Here is a 13788-nt window from a genome sequence, read left to right on the forward strand (position 1 = left end):
CAACTTCCTCCGGAGTGGCAAAGAAGTGGGTTTTGTCCTGCGCCACCACTCATAAGCGCGCAGGGAAAAGAAGGGAGTACTGCAAGCCCTGCTGACGGAGCCGCCGCTTGACTGCTAGAAATTAAAGTCTTTGGCACTGGACTTGTATAGTATAGTCAGGGAAGAACATGATCTTGGTGTTCTCAATTCGGATGTCTTGTAGTTTTCTGGCTTCCCTCAAAGCGGAATCTCGGTCTCGATAATTCAGAATTCTAAGGAGCATTGGTCGAGGGTTTGAGCCCGCTGGGGCGGTCTGGTCGGCACCCGGTGCGCCCGTTCTACCACGAAGTGCGGTGACAGTGTGCCAGGTGGCAGAAGATTTCTTAGCCAGGTTTCCATATGAGTCGCAGGATCCCTTCCCTCCCAGCGTTCCGGCACACCCACTAGTCACACATTGTTCCTCCGTGCCTTTCCTTCTGCATCCTCAGCACGGTCTTCCAAAAACTCCACTCTGGTAAGAAGGTCTTGTATTTGTTTGTCTGCTTGCGTGACTCAGGGCGTTATATCTTCCATAGTGTTTTCTAGGGTGGAGGTGCATTCTGCCAGTTTTTTATGGTCAGCTCGCAAGTGCGTAAGATCGATGGCGACGCCATCTATCTTGGTCTCAAGAGAGGTGCGGGTGAGCTGTACCGACTCCTCCAGGCGCTCCATAGCTGCTAGCATGGTGTCCAGCTTGGACGCTGTCTGGTCCAAGTCTGCCGATTTCGTCGCCTTCTCCATCTTCCCCTTAGTGAGCGTGCCGCCAGCACCCGGTCTTGTCCTGGTGCCCCCAGACATGAGCAGCGAGGTAGTCGTCATGTAGGCGGCGCGTGCAAGAGGCGCTAATGTTCCGTGTGCAGCAGGGCTGACCGATAGGTAGGTGGTATGACCTGACACCAGAACTGGGCTCGCTGATGCCTGGGGCCGCAGCCAAATGCCCAGCTCGCAGGAGTCTTGATTTCGTGGTGTTGGCAATCGCCGCCTCTTAAGACTTGGAAAGTCCTGGTCAGTATCCAGCAGGAGTCTCCAGCCGCGCTACAGTGGGCCTCTCCAGGAAGCAGAGATCAGCAGGCTCGTGCGAGCACTGTGTGTGGGGGTATGCATGCGTCTGCGCAGATCTACCGCTATCCGGCCAGATGTCAGTGCGTTGGGATCCTTAGGCAGTGTCGAGGCCGCTTCGTCGCACCGGCCGCAGCGTCAGGGTACCTCATGCGCGGCAGCGACACTCGCACCGACCTCCGTGTGGCCTACAATAACCAATCGCCGCCAGATTACTCCAGGCCCTCGCCACGTGTCCACCGCCGCTCCGTCCGAATCCCGGGCCAGGCCGTCGGGCCCGCAGTGGCGATAGTGTGCCTCAGCCTCCCAGCGTCTCCACCAGCAACAGGCCGCTCGAGACCGGGGGGGGGGTGGGGGGGGGCAGCTGCATGAATACCTTACCGTAGACGTTCAAGGCGTCAGCGCGCCACCCCCGCCGCAGCACCGGGCTCTTTCACAGGCAGCGGCAACCCCAGGTCTCCGCCAGCACCTCGTCACTCGGGTCGCAACATCGGGGCCTAGCGGGTGAAGTCAGACCCCGGCCTCACGCAGCCATCCCCGCCGAGCAGGGCACCACCAGGCCGGCCTCGGAATCCGCGTCGGCCCCGGTGCGGCCAGCAACGCCCGATCCGCACCAAACTTCACAGGGCTGCCGCTGGGCATGTATCACAGCTCCGCTGTAATCGTCGGCCGATTCCGTATAATTGACACGGAGATATGGCCTAAGTTAGGGGAGCTCGGGCAGGAGCTCTACCCCAAGACGTCCGCTGCCATTGCGCGCTTACATGTCTTGCGCTCCTCTGTGTTATCCCTAAGGCTGCTCGATGACACTACCCCCTAACAGAGCATTTTGGGATTGTCATAGCAAGCCCTGTCCACTTATAAGGGAACCCCTGGACTCTTTACAAGGTGTGTCCGATTTCTGATATATCACATAAAGAGCCAGCCTCTTACACCAATAATCTTAAAAACTTATTTCGAGAACCCGTCATCGCAGTGTAAAGAGCACTTCATACATTAGACATTTAAAGGTGTATAACATTTTATATTGATAAAACAACATTTTTCCAGCAGTCTGATCAGTTATTATTGACCTGCGGTTCTCCGTGAAGAGAGCAATCACTATTGAAACACTCACTGGGTTTCTGCAGCCATACTCTACTGCCATAATAAGGTGGGATACCTGCTTCAAGGAAATTTCAAAGCACTTTCCACAAGAAGTGCGTCTACATCTACAGTTGTATTTTCCGGAGTTCCAATAGTGGGCATTTGCAGAGCAGCCACATAAAAGAACATTAACACTTTTACTCTGCATTATTGTCTGGACTCAGCACTTGAGAGAGATGCGGCAGTGGGACAAGCAGCGCTTTGTCATCTTTTTCATTAATATGAACCTGTCTTTTCTCCACCGCCCCTTCTATTATCTGTATAAAGTTACTGCTAGCTACTCTGATTCAAGCATGTGAATCTACGAAAGACCCAGTATTGGAGAAAGAAATAGTTATTTACCTATAACTTTAGTTCTCCAGTATTGGTATATTTCATAGATTCACATGCAACTCACCCTCAGGCTCACCTATATTGCACTTAAAAAAACTTGTGCCACAAAATCTGTACCTGGGGACCTCTGTGAGTAAGGGTGAAGTGTGTGCTGATTGCCAGAGATTCAGATCATTTTAAAATTATGTGACTAGGCTTCATCTGTGACTGTCAAGGTGTTCTGCCTAAACGTAACATTTTATACCGTGGGACTCCTGGCTCGAAGACATAGATGAATCGAGCAACACTGGAGAACTGCAGTTACAGGTAAGTTGCTTTTTCTTTATTAACTAACATTGCTTTGCCCCCTGATTTCAGGGACTGATTGATGAAAAGTAGGGTAGTCTTCGATCTACTGACCTCAGTTCAGCAATGATTTAGAATTCTTCTTTTACACAGCAACCCCTATGGGAAGAGACCACCCAGACATGGTGACGACTGTCCTGCTCATGACCAAGGTGGTCCATCGAATTTCCACATCACAGTGAGACAAGCCAGTCCTCCCCATGACCCACGAGGAGGCGACAGAAGTATCCAAAACAGTCGGTTCAGAATCATGGTAAGGTTTGGAGCCACTAGCTATGAGCTTCTGATGCTGGAGAGTGGGCGAATGGAGGAAGTTGTGAGAAACAAAGGCCCTATTGATAGATTGTAGTCTGCTGGTGCGTCCAACTGAAAGAGAATAGTAGAGGACTTTGTTAGACTGGGCTAGGTTAGATTTTACCTGTTGATTGGGGATCTCTGCTGCGTGTGTGGGTGTAGATGAATACAGACATGAGAGTGAATACAAGGGTTCATGGAAAGGGGTCAAGAGGGAGGTATTGTACTTGGAGCAAAGGAAGCATTAGCTAGCTTTTATGAGATGCTGGGGAGGTGGTAGAGGTAATCGGGAAACGCATTGTCTTGTACATAGTTTCTGAGAAGGACATATGCTAAAGGTTTGGTGGTGTGAAAGATGAACTTGTAATGGCTGTGGTTTTCACATCTGTAAGCCTTTAGCCGCTTTCACCAGTCTTCTCCTTTGACTCTAGATCCCCCAGGGCAGGAGGTTTGAAAAGAATTGGATCCTGTCTTCTATTCAGAGTGCTTGCAGTGTTCCATTCAACCCTTTACAGGTAAGGTGCCCTGCAACCTGCAATTACAATGGGCACAAGACCACTATCAGTAGGACAGTTCATTCACCTTCTTTCTTTCACTTTAGTTTCATTTCAACCGCATGCGAGCAGTGTTCTTTGTGCAGGGAGAACAGGTGGCAAGTGCTCTGCAACAGGTTTCCGGGAGTATCACAGACCCAGATGGCAATAAGGTATGATAAAACCCACACAGCTGTTGCTTTTTCCTGACAAGAACTGTTTCTCAAATACTGTATTTCCCCCACACCCCTGAAGGGAACTCCAAATCAGCTGAACTAACTGGAGTTGCTTAATTTGTTTTGTGTTTTTATGTGCTTGTGAAAATTTTTTTTTAAAAGAAGGCTAAAGTATGATAGGATCCCTGTTGGAGCGTCCAGTAAAAAGTAGTAGTTGATTTACATGATTATTACATCTACCACAATCCTTTGGTTTAGGGATTCTTGGCAAACTGCTTTCAGTTTATCTGGTTTCGCAGTGTGAATATTTTCTGGATTAATATGCTGTTCTTTATTCTGAAATCTAGTGGTTACATCTGGAATACTTTGCTTCTTTTTTTTGTGTGCAAGCGTGCACTTGGCTGTTACTGACCACTATTAGGTGCCAGATCCATCCTCCAGTGACATTAGATGTACGTCCTGTGCGTGATTGCCATATTAAATAATTTTTTTTCTGCAGTCACTGAAGAACTTAAAGGTTTTAATGACAGAAGGAGGAAAAACATGGAAGATGTGAGGAAAACTAGAGTATTGCTGATGCCCAGCAAAAAAGATTTAAGAACGCAGAATACTGAAAGTTTTAGAGGTGCTTCCCATGAGAATGCAAACATGTGAGTCTGAGAATGAGAGAAAGGTATGGAAAATGCCCCTTTGCGATTTTTGCCCAAAGTGCCACCATAAGTTAGCATACAAAGATAGCCAAGAGGTGTGCATTTTTTGCCTGCCGTAGGACAACTACAAGGTGGGCTGTGACACATATGCCTAATTTCAGTTGAATATGGAGGTCAAACTGGAAAAGACTTTGAAAAAGACATCGAAAGACAGCGAGCCATGAAAACAACAGTTAACACTTCAGGGGTTGCAATGAAGTCGAGCCAAAACCGTAGTTCTCTAGGTCCTAGAAGAGTAAGTCCCATGACACCAAAGCCAAAAGCTAGGGTGTGGGGGGTGGGGGAGGTGCACAAACATAAGGAACCCTACTATCAAAGTCAATAGATACTGTTGGCGGTAAATTTTTGGATCCAGCCTCCACTTGGAAAGGTGATCGAGACTGTGGGGGAACAGGGGCTGATGAGAGAAGGGCTTGAAGTTAAAAATAGCGTCAATCCCAAGCAAAAATCTCTTTCGAAGAAAAAAGGGAAAAAAATGTTGCCTCAAGGCTAAAATGGAGTCTATAATAAAGAGGAAGAAATTACTTTGATTCCTTGGAGGAATACCATATACCTAAGAATACTCTGTAGAAGAGGATGTTCCTCAAGAAGAAGAACCCACAGAGCTGATTTCTCCCTTCACCCCCCACACCCAAATTTACCACCAGAGCCCCAAGAGGAAGAATAGCAGGTTGGCTTTAACTATAAAGTGAGCAGTATGAGAAGCAGGATGGAGGATGTCCATATCTTTAGAGTGAAACAGAAGAGGTGTGGCAGGATCTAGACACCCATTTTCCCAGGAGGAAAGGGATGAGTCACATCTCTTGGCTCTCATTTCCTGATGGCCTACCAATATAATCTAACGCTCTAATCAAAAGAGCAACTGACACCTATGAGGTACACCTGGAGGAATAGCATGTAGTTATGCTTTCTACTCAAGACACTTCTACCCTCACAAAGCAAGAATCAGTTTCTACAGTGATGCTCAGCATTCTAGACCAGGGCCATGAAGTTTTGAAAAACCCAGCAGCCGCTAAGGCTGTGACACCAAGCATAGACCAGAAACATTCACTCTTCCAAGTACCTAATTTGCTTTAAGGAGAATGCAGCATCTGGCACCATCGTTGTTACTACCTGGAAGAGATGTACACACCCACATCATTGGTCCCTCCACTAGATAAGGAGAGCAAGAATATGAAAATGGTAGGAATGAAAATGGAGATGGTGGCTGCCACGGAGTGCCACATTACGAATCAAATGCACTGATTATTAGATACAACCACCAAAAATGGGAGGAGATAGAGGAGCTCATGCAGCACCTCCCGGACAGTACAAGAAAAGATCAGACTGTTACTCAGAATGAAAGGTACATGCCTGAAGTCCGCATTAGGTCCCACGGACATAGCAATTAGAGAGCTTTGCTCAGGAAGTAGCTTAAGGAGATACGCCTGGCTGAGAGGGACAGGGTTCAAGCCAAAAGTGCAGTAGACAGTGGTCAGTCAATATGCCTTTCAGTGGCTAAAGCCTCTTGGGAACCGCAATGGAAGAATCCCTGCAATCCCTGCAAAGAATTCCCTTCAAAGAATGAAAAAAAATAATACTGCAAATACAATGGACACTCTGCATTCCTGGGATCCATTTAGAGGAGGCATTGGTCCTAGAAGAGGAATGCGGAAAAGAGGGTCATCACAGGCAGTTACCTCGCATATGCCCATCATACCACGAACCAGCTCCCAAAGTGCACCAGCCCAATGGCAATACATAGCAACATCATGGCTGCCCTTTCAAGGGGTACCCAGAGGAAGAGGAACACCCCATAACTGATGGCCCTATTCTCCAGTATTGGGGTGTCTTTCATAGATTCACATGCTTGAATATTCCCCGTCGTCGAAGTGGGAGCCCCACGGTAAATAAAATAGCAATAAACCAATAATATATGTATATAAAAACATAATTACATATATTCCAAAACCATAAATACTTATAAGTACTAAGGTTAGCATTAACACATAGGAATACATAGAAGACAAGAAAACCTTTATAGCATATCCATGTCATTATGTTAGTCCAAACTACAGCCAATCAGGCGCAAGCACCCCTCTAGAACCTTCTCCTCAGAGGCTCAGGCCCTCAGATTTTCTACCACACGTCTTGTGAAGGGTTGTCTCCCTGAGCTCTGCTTAGTTTTCAACTTCTTTCAAGATTTCTAGTTTTTTCTGGAATGTCTTCAAGTAAGAAGTCTCTGTTTCGACCATGTGCTTCTTGTGGGAAATTGCAGCTCTTCTCAGAGGACCCTCACAAGAAGTGTATTTACTGCCTCTATCCAGAGCATGAGGTAGGAAAATGTAAAATTTGCAGGACTTTCTCCACCAAGACCCTTAAGGACAGGGAAGGGCGTCTCCTCCTGTGGTTGCAGAGGTTGAAGGATAAGGATTCACCTCTTTCTGACGCAGAAAGCCTTGCGTCAGGTGTGTCTAGAGCCACTTCTAAACGTAGCAGTGTGCAGGATTTGCCATCACCTTTCCTGAAAAAGAAGAAACTTCAACTTCAGAAGGCTCCTGCTGTGTCTCCACCTCCTTCTGCTATGCCTGCGCCCCCGAGATCTGACTCTCAGGCGTCCACGGCTCCTTCTACGCATGTTTCCACTAAAAAAGTGCTAAATCGTCGAAGAGTACGTTGACGGTCGTTCCGACGGCAAAATCTGCCGTCTCCTGCTCTCTGACGACGACAGTGACGACGACTTGTGCCGGCAGGTCGTTGATGGCGGCTGCGTCGTCGTCGTCAGTGTTGACGATGGTGTGTGTTAGCTTCAAATCTTTCTCGTCGACGATCCCAATCTCCTCGTCGACGTCTAAGAAGGCAGTCTCGTCGACATCGAAATCTTTGTCGACGCTTACTGTGAAGAGAGCCTCTTCGTCGGTGGGTGCTCCGTCGGCAACGGCTTCGTCGACGGCTATTTCGTTGCCGGCGGCTTCGTCGACGGTGGCTCCGTCGACGGCGGCTCCGTCGACGGCTGTGGTCTTGTCGTCAACGGCTGTTTGTCGACTGCTGCTTCGTCGACAGCTGTGGTCTTGCCGTCGACGTCTACCTTCGCATCATTGCCTCTGGTGCCAATTTCTTCATCCGGACCTGGGGCTTCGGATCTGGGGCTTCTGCTGTTGACCCTCTGCACCAACGGCGACAGGTGCCTTTGGATCAGCTTCCAATTCCACGTCATTCTCAGCCTCCATCACCTCTTTTTGCAACGGGTTCGGAGCAGGACTCTGGTTCTGATGAGGAGGAAGATGATAGATTCCGGGCAGCTCAAAGCCCTTCGGAGCTCGTCATTAAATGTCAAGACTATGAGGAGGATCAGGAAGATCCTTATTTTCATGAGGAGGAACCTTCTGTTCTGGTTCCCACCGCACAAATACCGCTGTCCCTCATTTCTAATCTCCAATACATGCTAGAAGATTATAATAGACGATTTCCACCGTCTCACCAGGGGTCTCCTCAACCTACGGTGCCTGCAGCTACCGCAGCTCCTCCCCCTGCTCCACTGCCAGAGTCAGTTGCGCCTTCTACACCATCTACAACCTCTATTCAGGTCCATGCAACGGTTTATGAGGTTGGTGACGTTCTCCCAGATCGGGAAGACGGCGAAGTCGATATGGACGATGGGACCATGGCGGATTGGGACGACTATCCGATCTAGACACCGTCTCCGCCACCTTCGGGTCCAGGGGATTCCCCTCCCGTGGATATAGCTGTTTTTCACCAACTTATGGAACGAGCGGCGCAGCGTTTTAAACTTCCTATGATTCTGAAGGATGAGGACTGGTTTCTTTATGATTTCAAGAGTCAATTTTTTAAACAGGTCCGGACAGTGGCCATAATTGACTTCATTTGGAACAAGGGTGTCAAACTGCTGCAGGCGCCAAATTCTAATCCGGCACTTCTTCCTCGTTTGGGGAAGAAATATAGGGCGCCTCAGGTTTCTCCAGCTTGCTTGGTAGCGCAGCCTAAACCTGATACCGTGATCACCCAGGCCGCACTGCGCCGTTCCAGGAACCCGTCTTCTCCAATTACCGCTCCTCCTGACCGTGAGGGACGTCGTCTTGATGCCATTGGTAAAAAAAATTCCACTATGGCTTCTACAACCGTGAGGGCTGCAAATTCTCTGGCCATTCTGGGGCGCTACGACCGCCAGATGTGGTTGGACATGTCGTCTTTTATCCACCTCATCCCTGAGCCCTCCAGAGCAGAGACACTCAAGATTCTACAGGAGGGAGAGAGAGCGTCATCAGAGATTATCGACTGCTCTGTGGACATTGCGTGCACAGGTTTTCGCCAGCTTGCGGGGGCTGCTGTTTTACGTCGTCCGGGCTGGCTTCGTTCCACCTCTTTTCGTCAGGAGGTTCAGGCGAAAATCCTCGACATGCCCTATGACGGCGAATCGCTTTTTGGCCAGCATTTGGACGACGCACTTCAAACCATATAAAAGGACACCGAGACGGCTCGTGCATTAGGCACTTTGCAGTTTCGCCAATAGCCTTTTCGTGGTGGATGCGGCACCTCCTCTTCTTTTCGTGGCGGATCCAACCAGTACCGCTCCTACGGCTAAGGAAATCAAAGATATTCCTCCCAGTCACAGCAGTCCTATCGGCAGCAGTCTACCAGGTCTTACAGAGGAAAGTCTTCCTATAGAGGCTCCGCTTCTTAGAAGCAATGACTTGCCTTCCCCTCTCAAAGTTGGAGGTCGAATCTCCCTTATCTTTTCCAATTGGTCTTCAATCACCTCGGACCGTTGGGTGCTGGACATTGTATCAAAAGGCCATGCTTTGGAGTTTGTCAAGTTCCCTCCAAACACTCCTCCAACTTGTCCACTTCCGGCTCACCTCAAGGAGCTCTTTCAACAAATTCGACTCATGATTCAGAAAGGTGCCATCGAAGTGGTTCCCAAGTCTCATACGGGGATGGGATTCTATTCCCGTTTTTTCCTCGTCCTCAAGAAGTCTGGCGAATGTCGCCGATCCTCGACTTAAGAGCCCTGAATAAGTACCTGAAGTGCCAATCCTTCCACATGCTCACGCTCGCGGAAGTTCTCCGCTTTCTTTCGAAGGACGACTTCATGACCACCATCGATCTCCAGGAAGCTTATTTCCACGTGCCGATACTTCCAAAACACCGGAAGTACTTGCACTTCCGGGTAGGGCGCAGAGACTTTCAATTCAAGGTTCTGCCTTTCGGCCTTCGCTCCGCCCCTCGCGTCTTCACAAAAGTCCTGGCCCCGGTGGTGGCATATCTACGTTTGAAGGGAGTTCAAATATTTCCCTACCTGGACGACTGTCTCATCAAGTCCCAATCTCGTCATAAGGCGTCTCTGGACACTCAATTCTGTCAGACTCTATTCCACTCCCTTGGTCTCTCCATCAACACCGAGAAGTCTCAGGTCGATCCAGCTCAATGAAGGACCTTTCTAGACGCCACTCTTAATACTTCGCTGGCGAAGGTATTCGTGTCTCACGAGCGTCAGCTGCGGATTCTACGCCTAGTGGCTCTCATCCGTTCAAAAGGGTCCGTTTCAGTTCGTGTATTGAAGTCTTTTCTTGGGATGGCGTCCTCCTGCATCTACCTGATCCCAAAGTGCAGGCTCAAGAGTCACCCAATTCAGGAGGAACTGGACAAACAGTGGCGTCAGGTCACCGGTTCTTTCAATGATCTGGTCCTGGTGGCCGCTCGGATGAGATCCGCTCTCCAATGGTGGGCTCAACTGTCAAACATCGCTGCCGGTACTTCTTTCCTAACCATCGCTCCAGAGCTCTTCCTTACCACGGATGCCTCCCTGGAAGGTTGGGGCGCACATCTTCAGGGGCTATCCATAAAGGGCAAGTGGACCCTGTCTCAACGTTCCTGGCACATCAACAGACTGGAACTAATTGCCATTTTCCTGGCGCTCAAGTCTTTCCATCTTCTCCTCCAGGGAGAATCAGTGCTCATTCAAACCGACAATACCACCAGTATGCACTATGTAAACAAGCAGGGCGGCACCAAGTCACCGCTCCTTTCTCAGCTGGCACAGAGCATCTGGGACTGGGCTCTCCGTCGCCAAATTACTCTGACAGCGGTACACCTACCAGGCATCTCCAACATCCTAGCGGATTCCCTCAGCAGGTCCGCGTCCACGACCCACGAGTGGGAGTTGCATCAGCCGACTCTGGACTTCATCTTTCGGGTGTGGGGTCGCCCGGACATGGATCTTTTTGCGAGCCCTGTCAACGGGAAATGCCAGTCTTATGCAAGTTGGCTTCCCCCTCAAGGGTCATGTGGGAATGCCCGTTTGATGGACTGGTGAAATCTATTCGCCTACGCTTTTCCGCCGATTCCTCAAGTGTTGTGGAAGATGCGGAGACAGCCGTGCCACATTCTCCTGATCGCTCTCAGATGGCCTCGACAAGCGTGGTTCTCGGAACTGCTGCTTCTCTCACAGTGCCAACCCATCCTCCTTTGTCCTCGAGCGGATCTCCTCACAATGGACAAGGGTGAGGTCTGTCATCCGGACCCCTCCTCTCTCAAATTATCGGCCTGGAACCTGAACACCTTGAATTTGCCCACTTGAACATTTCGCCAGCATGTAGAGAGGTTCTTGCCAATGCGAGAGCTCCGTCCACAGTAAAGACTTACAAGCTAAAGTGGAAAAGGTTCTGTCACTGGTGTGCATCTGCCAACATCCATCCCGTGCACTCTTCTCCTGCTCAGCTTCTACCGTTCTTTCTGCAGTTGGCTCAATCAGGACTTTCCCACTCCACTTTGACGGTCTTCCTAGCGGCAATATCTCGTTTCGGGCAGGATGGGTTTTCCTCTCTCTACCCTTTCTGAGTCATTCTGCAGTTTTTCAAGGGGCTGTTCAGGATGTTCCCGCCCATTCGGCGTCCTCCTCCTACCTGGCATCTCAATGTTGTTTTGGCGCAATTGATGAAGGCGCCTTTTGAGCCAATCCACAAAGCGGATTTGAAATTCTTGACCTGGAAAGTGGCCTTTCTTCTTGCTTTGACCGCCTCACGTCGCGTGAGTGATATCCACGCCTTTACCATTCAGCCTCCTTTCCTTCAATTCAAATTGGACTGTGTTGTAATTCTCACAAACCCGGCATTCATGCCTAAGGTGCCAACTGATTTTCACCTCAATGAACCAGTGTTCTTAAAGACTTTCTTTGCTAATCCCCAATCTCCAGCGGAGCAGCGTTTGCATTCTTTGGATGTTAAAAGATGCCTTAAATTGTACACGACAGTACAGCGCCCTTTCGTAGGTCTGATCAACTGTTCGTTGCTTATGGACGCATGCGCAAGGGGGGTGCTGTTACCAAGCCAACTATTGCACGTTGGATTTCCTCCACTATTTCCTTCTGTCATCAGAAGGCTGGCAAGCCTCTTCATTCTACAGTGAGAGCTCATTCCACCAGGGCTATGTCATCCTCTACTGCCCTGTTTGCTGGTTTGCCGATTCACCAAATATGCAGAGCAGCCACGTGGTCCAGCAGGCACACTTTCACGAAGCCCTACTGCCTTGAGACGATCAACGAAGCTGATACAGCAGTGGGCCAAGCAGTGCTTTGTAATCTTTTTAAATAAGGTGAGCCTCTTTCCTTCCCTCCGCCTGTGCAGTCTTTTTACTATTATCTGTCTGGCAGCTTATGTCATTTCATTGCATTTTCATGCTAATGCACTGCTATTTTGTCTTGCGGCCAGCTATTACTGCTCACTATTCTATTCAAGCATGTGAATCTATGAAAGACACCCCAATACTGGAGAAGAACAATTGTTACTTACCTGTAAACCGTGGTTCTCCAGTATTGGTGTCTTTCATAGATTCACATGCGACCCACCCACCTCCCCTCAGAGGCTCGCTTCTCCTCCTAGACTCTTTTGTCACTCTTGTGCTACGGAAATCTGAGGGCCTGAGCCTCTGAGAAGGTTCTAGAGGGGTGCTTGTGCCTGATTGGCTGTAGTTTGGACTAACATGATGACATGGATATGCTATAAAGGTTTTCTTGTCTTCTATGTATTCCTATGTGTTAATGCTAACCTTAGTACTTATAAGTATTTATGGTTTTGGAATGTATGTAATTATGTTTTTATATACATATATTATTGGTGTATTGCTATTTTATTTACCGTGGGGCTCCCACTTTAACGACGGGGAATATTCAAGCATGTGAATCTATGAAAGGCACCAATACTGGAGAACCACCGTTCACAGGTAAGTAACAATTGTTCTTAAATGAGTGACGTGAGTGACAAAAATAATGCTGCTACACACAGCATGAGTAGGAGGCAGAATTAGAGTATTTCTTCAGAAATGAAAGACTATTTTCTGCAACAAATGAACGTTAAGCATAATAAAGCCTTCCATTGCATTGAGCTAATAGAAAGGCCCCTCACATCAGTCTGAATAGAAGAACTCGCAGCAAGGAAGAACAGCTGCACCTACAGAAAGAAATCAACGACCTACTAATCAAGCAGGCATTAGAGAGGGTTCCAAGAAAATAAATACATCCTGAAGTGTATGCAGTCTTTCTCCTGTTGCCAAAACTGTCAAGAAACTCATGCTGATCCTATATCTACAAGTTCAGAGCTCAGAGTCCTGCCTTATCATAACTGTATCAGGATTCAATTTCCATTTTCTACTACTATCCCTTCCCCCTCCACTCCTCCCACTATACCCCCCACCACCCCCAGTTCAACGTCATGTGTAGTTGGGCGCCTCTGACAGTCAGGTCCTCCTTCATCATGTCGTCATAGATCCTCTAAGGGTCGCTCCTCGCCCACTCTCCTGGTGCCTTTCAGCAGTCTTGCCTGTCGTCGGTCAGCATAACAGCCTAACTCCAATTTAGTGCAACCCTGTGAGCTATTGACTTAAGTTCCATTTTGCTGGATATATCGAATCCAGAGGACGTTTGACTCATTAACTTAGCAGTGACACTTTATATTTCCATCTTCCTCTAGCTACATCTAGCCATCTGCCATGGATCTTAAATCATCAAGAGCTATACTTAATCACTTGGAGCCTTCAGACCATAATGCCTATAAAATCATATATCCCCCCAACAAAGAACGCATCTAAAAACTTTGAACACCGACTCCTCAAATCCCACCCAGAAACCCTTATTCCGGACCCTTTCTTCTGCATAAAAAGAGGAGTTCTAATCAGTGATCT

The 13788-nt window shown here is 48.5% G+C and overlaps 1 protein-coding gene across 1 annotated transcript in view; it reads left to right on the plus strand.

The window, feature by feature from the left end:
- Window positions 1–13788, plus strand: part of LOC144781602 (nuclear RNA export factor 1-like) — a 954052-nt gene that overhangs the window by 189812 nt on the left and 750452 nt on the right. The window contains exons 3-5 of the mRNA XM_078660537.1: window positions 2995–3154; window positions 3627–3710; window positions 3797–3901. Of these exons, the coding sequence (XP_078516663.1) occupies window positions 2995–3154; window positions 3627–3710; window positions 3797–3901 (349 nt within the window). The remainder of the gene's footprint in view (window positions 1–2994; window positions 3155–3626; window positions 3711–3796; window positions 3902–13788) is intronic.

The sequence above is a fragment of the Lissotriton helveticus genome, chromosome 9 (genome assembly GCF_964261635.1).
Source record: "Lissotriton helveticus chromosome 9, aLisHel1.1, whole genome shotgun sequence".
Lineage (NCBI taxonomy): Eukaryota > Metazoa > Chordata > Amphibia > Caudata > Salamandridae > Lissotriton > Lissotriton helveticus.